The 7,175-nt window shown below is 33.6% G+C and overlaps 1 protein-coding gene across 7 annotated transcripts in view; it reads right to left on the bottom strand.

The window, feature by feature from the left end:
- Positions 1-225: 225 nt before the first annotated feature.
- The window catches only part of LOC138060852 (FYN-binding protein 1-like), a 74,329-nt gene continuing 67,379 nt past the window's right edge, over positions 226-7,175 (bottom strand). For all 7 annotated transcript variants that reach the window (XM_068926136.1, XM_068926139.1, XM_068926135.1 and 4 more), the window contains 3 exons: positions 4,344-4,377; positions 3,139-3,170; positions 226-3,029 (listed from right to left, as the gene is read on the bottom strand). In XM_068926136.1, the coding sequence (XP_068782237.1) occupies positions 3,001-3,029; positions 3,139-3,170; positions 4,344-4,377 (95 nt within the window). In that variant the 3' untranslated portion in view covers positions 226-3,000. The remainder of the gene's footprint in view (positions 3,030-3,138; positions 3,171-4,343; positions 4,378-7,175) is intronic.

Here is a 7,175-nt window from a genome sequence, read left to right as displayed (position 1 = left end):
TTGTTTACTGGGACACTGGAGAGGTAGGACACAGATGCAAACCACCTCTGTCCACACTGAAGTCTAATTTTTAGGTCAATATTTTAATGCTTTCACTGCTGAATGTTTTAGCAGACATAGCCTTAAGGATTGTAGACTGAGTTTGGAAAGGGGCGGGGGAAGAGAAAGAGCAGCTTTCCATTTCTTTCCTTATGATTTTTTAAAGACACTAGAACAAACTACATGTGAGAAACCCTTAAAACATAATCTTTAATAATGGTTTAAGTTTAGATTTTCCTGTTTCGAAGTTTTTCTGCTTACGTTTCACATTCTAAAAAGTAATTACTGATAAATAAACGCCACACTGTAGTTGTACTGCCCGCATAGCAGCAATAAAGTCAATTTTCACTCTGTCTGCTGCACAGTGATAATATTCAAAAGTTATTTTTCAGATATTGCTGTTCTACTTTGGCAGAAGGTGGTGTACCCATATTTCTTGTGAGAAAGCATACTTTTATGCAGAAGAAAGAAAAAACTTGTATCCCGTAATAGCTTTGGTAAAATAGTCAAAAGAAAAATATATGATGCCAGTAATTTTCAATGTATAATACCTTACAATACACTTCAACACCCTCTTCCAATCACACTACATTTTGCAGAATGTATAGATTTTTGGCTTGAAGTATCTTATGAAGGTTTCTTAGGATCATTTAGTATATCACAAGGCAAATTCAGAGTCAGTATAATCAATAAGGAAGCACAGTATCTACACCTATCGCATCAAGGTTAAGCAAATGGAAAGGGTATTCAAAATATATAACCAAAATATCCCACAAAGGGTAAAATTCACATCTGTGCAAGGGGACAAGGGTTATGTTCCACTCAAGTCCTTTAATACAAGATAAAGTTTATACAAAAGGAAAGTTTCTGTGTCGGTCCTACTACAACTTGCAAAGTTCTATTATCAGTTACAGCTAAAATAAGATTGGGCAAGTATTTTGGAATTTAATGCATGCGCTTTTTGAGATATTTAAGTGGGGAAACTATGAAGGTATTTATCCTATTATTAACTGACAAATGGTCTTATATTTCTGAATGTCTGAGTTCCCTCTCAGTTCTTTGGCATATCACTAATTTTATGCATGTAGCCTCTTGAATGCCCCTGAAATACAAACAAAACAGCAGCAGCTAAGTAGTCAGCCACATTCACTGTACTTAATGCACGAGGTCATGTTTTAAGTTTGGGTCCTGGTGCTGATATTTACACATATAAAATTGCTAATTGTATGTCTGGATGCTGGTTTGAACAGCAAATACAGAACTGGAAACTCAAGTTTACCTACCGTTTCAACACTAGCTTTAGAGTAGAGTATCAGTGATTTTAAATACCGTATAAAATAGCGTACTGGCTGTTATCTCTAACTTTATGTTTGATATCCTCTTAGCACTATACTTCCCTAGGGATTCACTGTACTTGGAACCATCAATAAAAAAACACTTGTGTAAGATGAAATCTCAGCTTACTGAAGGTAATAGCAAAACTCCCACTGACTTCAGCAGAGCCAATACTTCTGACTTTATGTTTTTAAGCTAAACTTGCTAGCTTGCTACATTGCAGTGGTTTGCACAGTGCATCTCACTTCCCTTGAGGATTATAGGAGACTTGATTACCAAGAGGAGTTATCTGCACTGATCCAGCCACACAGGCTGTGACAGGTTATCGATAGCTAGCACTATAGCCTAAGCATCACAGATTACAAATAAATGTTCCATTTTCTGTACATGCTCTCCCTGTTTGCTGGGAGTTCACTGTAAACTTCTCTTGGTTTCTAGTGGATTCTGACATATGAGTAAGTGCAAAGTGATGTTTATTATTATGGTTTATCGGTTTGTTTTGTTTTATTTTGCTATTGCTCTTTGAAATAACAGCATTGCTAATGATTTTGGGTATGTTAGGAATAAATGTTGTTTCTACAATGTATAAGCATGGAAACGTTTAATTTATATACTCTCATTTAGCGAAGCCCAGTGTAAAACAGTAATACTTAAAAGAAAAACATAGCATCAAAATGGTGTGATAAATATACATACATATATATATATATATATATATCCTTTTTTTTTTTAATTCTAGAAGTTATTTCCAACCAGTTTATCATAACTTTTTGGTCCATTTTAGTGGCCAAATAACTATGGTGACAACAATATATCTTTAAACTAAACAAAAATTAAAACTTAGCCTAAACATTCTGAACATATGCTGACCAACAATATACTATAAATTAAAATCTTCCATGGTATGTATCTCAGTGCTGTATGTAACATATAACTTATGCTCACTGCTGTACTATCAATAGTAGTCAAAAAGAACTCACAAAATAGTTAAGTAAATTCTAGAAAACTATATTCTATTACTAGTGCAACTTAAAACTTCAGCAATAAAGGTGCATGGCTGTACATGTCAGTGTAGCTAACACTATTACAATTGCAATGGCAGGTCAGCAATATAGCGTCTTCTGTGATACCCACTTTTTATTTCCTGTTTTCACAACAGGATGCTATCACCAAAGACAGGCATTTCTTTTCAGGATACTGTCTTCCCCAGAGTGGCAGTCTCTAGTGCTTAACAGAAAAGAGTTGGAGAAAAAACTGTTACCGGGGCTGATTGTCTTCTGTATCCTTCACAGAACTGAATTGACCTCTTTCGGTATAGCTAATTGAGGAACTGTTTTTACATGGACTGTGACAAATGTAGAAAGGAAGCAGAAGACGGTAACTTGAACTTTAGCTCATATTCCCTGGATTTTAATTGCTCTGATAAATAGCAATAAAAATGTCATACAAAGCAACGGATGACAAAACCCTGAAGTTATGAAAAAAAAGCCAACCAAACTTAGTTCATGTAGAGAGGGGTGTAACCAATTAACCTGTAACCAGCCAACTTTGGTGATCTTTGTCTTTGACAACTAGGAAGTTCAAAATAAATTTTGATCCTCAATTAAGCTCTTAAACTCATAGAATTCAGCATTCGTCATTATCATAGATGCAACCTGAAACGGAAATAAAATGCAAACATTTTAGTGTTCCGTAATACTTTGATTCAAGCATGAAGTTATTCGTTATAATTGAACTTAGTATTGTTTGAAATTGCCAACGTACCATCACCAATATCATCATAAATCTCTCCATCACTGTAAAAAAGAAAGAGGGAAAAAATGTATTTAAAAATAATTTAAATTTAATTAATTAATTTTTCTATTTACATGCAGACATAAAATGAGTAGCATGGTTTAGATATGTATCAAGTAGTTTATCTGCAAATTAGGGAAATGCCAGCTTCACCCACAGGTTTTAGCTATATCTTAGCTATATTGTAATTCAGAGGACTGAGTAAGATGGCCAGATCAAAGAAATTTCAGTGAAGGGTAAAGCTGGATACATTTCTTTCTAAACTGATAGGCTTCCTTTGTCAATAGAATTTAAAAATACATGTATCTTTTTTTTCCACTGGCTGTTTTAACCAACTCATAGATACATTTCGGCTAAAAATGAACTTCTTACTGACTTTTTAAATCAAAATCAGAAAAGATGAGTGAAGAAAATCAGTATATCCTTGCAATGCTTTTTCATTCTTATTCTTGGCAATGTGATAATGTGGTTTTGAAAGAACAGCTTTCTAGATAATGAATTTAGGTAATGTCTATAAATGATATAGGCACCGCGAGTACTAGGAATTTTCAAAACGTGTCACTTAGATACATGAATACTCCCATGGAATCCAATAACGCTATTTATGTATGTTAAGCACTTATGTAAATGTTTGCAGGCCTGAATTCTTAAATTGACATCTGATTTAATATTTAAAAGCCTAACCCAAAGCCCATTGAAGGAAACAGAAAGGCTTCGTCTGACGAGGGTTCTGGATTAGATCCTAAACGCTGAACTCCACGCAATTATTCTGAGTAACACCAAATCTGCTCAATTCCAATAACATTGAAATAGAAACAAACCTAAAGAAAAATTGGTTCATTTTAGTTAAACATTTGAAATTGGCCTCAATGCACTTAGTTACATTAATGTGCAGTTTAGTAACAGATTGCAGTCCCAATAATATTCAACTCGGGTCATTTTTCATGGCTGAAACCAGAGTTTATGAGTAAGTAATGAGGAATGGAGCCCTAGATCATTTCTAGTGCACATATATGTGACTAACTCTTGAGAAAGCTGAACTCCATAAAAATATTTGGATTTACAGGACTAGTATCACACACTAAAATAATTAAATTTCACTTTTACGTAACAAACAGGTTTGAACAAAACTGAATATTAAAGCACATTTTTCAAAACTATCACTTAGTACTTACTTCTCAACTAAATTGCTTCTCAGAACATAGCCATCTGTAAAATTGAAATATATACATATTTAAGTTATTTCTTGTGTTGCTAGAGCTAGTGATATACAGATTTTTCTCTTTTAAGCATTTCAGATAGGAAAATATATAGAGGGATAGTAATGCAAATGGAAAATTTTGCTATCATATAGAATCTGAAGAAGTATGTGCAATTTCTTAATGGGACAGAAATTTCATTCCAGATTTATATATCAGTAAATTACCATTAACTGTAATTGCTTAACATTTTTTAATTGTATCATATTGATAAATCTTTTTTACATAAAAATATGGAAATATATTACAATAGCTGCTCACCAGTGAATTAATCTATCATTCTGTTGCATTACTGATGGAGTCAGATAAAACTACACATACTCTTCTGCAACATATTTAATCCCTTGAAAAAATCACTTGCTTTCTTTGGTAAAAACATCTACTGATATACTTGTCGATTGGCATAACATACATAACCAAAGTGAAACGCATAGCAATAATTACATATTTGTAGGTAAACATTAGTATGTTTGTACTGACGAAACAGTACGGTTTTAGAGGGGAAATGTCATCTTTCATTAGATTTGAAATTACCATATGAATTTACTTCTTTTATTGAGTTGCAGGCTTACATAGTCACACTAAAATGCTGCTTTTTCAAAGATTCATGTACTCTACCATGTTCGCAGGCTTTAGAATGAATTAGTCAGCTTTACTTGTAAAATTTCTTTGCTTTCTTTGCATGGAGCTGCTACACATACTTAGAGGAACCATCATACCACTTTTCTGCTAGTATTTCTGGTGGTGATATTTCAGGTCTATTTATATCAACCTCCAGGTCTTACTATTTTACCTAAAGGAATTCCTGCCTTATTTGCTTGAACTTTTATTTTCTGACACACAAGATATGAAAGTATCCTTAAAAAAACCCACACACAATAACGTCTAGCTAAAGAATCTCATATTTCGTATAAAGCCATATTGACAATCCATTGCTAATTTTATTTTAACTGAAATCGCCCTTCATAAGAAGAGCTGTAACTTTATTACTTTCCCTTGCAAATTAGTATCAAACACAATAACCTAGTACTATGTGCCCAAAATTCATTTGCTGAATGTGGCAGATGTTTTGACATATAAAAACACCCCTAGGATTCCTACATGGAATAGTGGAAAAGTTATCTGACAAGACTAATATCCTGAATAATTCTGCAAATAGTAATAAGTAACTATTTCTTATATAGAACTTTTCTCTGTAAAGAAACATTTATATAATTCATTTTAAGTTGGTGTAGTTCCATCTTAAAATATAGGTAGATATCACATATTGCTATAAACCTCAAATATAAATAGTTTTCTCCAGAATATGCTATACTGATTGCCCACCTCATATAACATAGAACAAATTAGTGAATTGCTCTGTGAGGGCCTTAAGACATTAAAATCAATGCATTGTTAAAGAAATGTCTCTCTTGTGTTAGAGCTGAATGTAGCCTGAAAAGCATTAGTTTCGTATAAGAATATTTTATTTGACACTAATCTGCTTTTACTTCAGTTTATGACGTAACAGTTAAATGAATGCAATCAGAGTGAAACATAACCTTCTTAACCCTCTATATAAACCAATGTGTGTTAGGTAAAGTCTCTGTAAGCTCAATAATACTGTTTTAAATTAGTCATAAAACCATAATATCGTCTCTGTAAGAAAGCTAACAATTAAATTACCTGTTTTCTTATTTAGAACGAAAACTTAAAATTGTTACAGGCATCCTTCGGAAAAAAAGATACAAAATCTGGTTGCTAAGAAAATGGAAACACATTTCTATGCATTTAATATTTGATTGCATCTATGTTAGATAAAATAGATGCTTAATTTGCCTGTATTCATGAAGATTTGATACTTAAAAAAATTCTACTACAGTTTTTGCCTATCAAGATTGTTAAACTACAAGTAATCATGAATAGTCCAAAGAACTCAAAGCTGCAGATTTTCAGTCATCTGTGCATGTAGTTTCTCAGGCTAAATGCAAGTCACTACACTTAGGCTCTTGTCTATTCAGCATATTCTTTTCCTAGTTCTCTTTCCTTGGACTTCAACTGGGATAAAAGCATGGAAATGCATTTTTTTTAAAATACATCATCTTTTAAAAATTCTCTTTAAGCGGAGTCCAATAATTTACAGGACTCCTAAAGTCTCAGTGGGAGTCATTTAAAATCACTCGGCCAATCTCATCTGCTCTGTTTTTTCTTTTCATTTTCGCATGTAAATCTACATGAAAGGAAGATTTCTTCAGTTGTAGTCATGGTATACAAACATAATGTGCTTGCAAACGAAACATACACAGTAAACGACAGTTCTTAAAATATTGCAAAGGTTAACCTTGAGGCAGGAGCCTCAAGGCTAGATTCTCCTGTGGGTCCCTAGCCCCTAGATATGTTGCAGAGAGCCTCTGCCTGCTCTGCACTCTTTCAGATTCTTTCCTAATCAGGAAAAAGGCTCCAAGCTTACATGTCCAAAGTTTTATCTAGTTCATTCATATTTGTGTGGCTTCCATAATAGCGGAATATGGGAGCAGGTCAGCAAACTCAAGTCTCGGCTACTTAACATAACTGAAAGCTATGAAGCATCATACCAACAGCTTTCTGGTAGTGTAAAGGAGGCTTGGGGAGGACACAGCTTACATTTTCAGGCACTGACATTCATTCACATCCTCATGTTTAAGCAAAGTCCATGAAAGTGAATTAAAAGATCTTCTGTATCTCGAAAGATATATGGGTCTGACCAAGGCAAAAGGAACAAGGGATTTG

The sequence above is a fragment of the Struthio camelus genome, chromosome W, assembly GCF_040807025.1.
Source record: "Struthio camelus isolate bStrCam1 chromosome W, bStrCam1.hap1, whole genome shotgun sequence".
Taxonomy (NCBI): Eukaryota; Metazoa; Chordata; class Aves; order Struthioniformes; family Struthionidae; genus Struthio; species Struthio camelus.
Note: the sequence above shows the minus strand (reverse complement) of the source record. Positions and strands in the feature narration are given on the sequence as shown.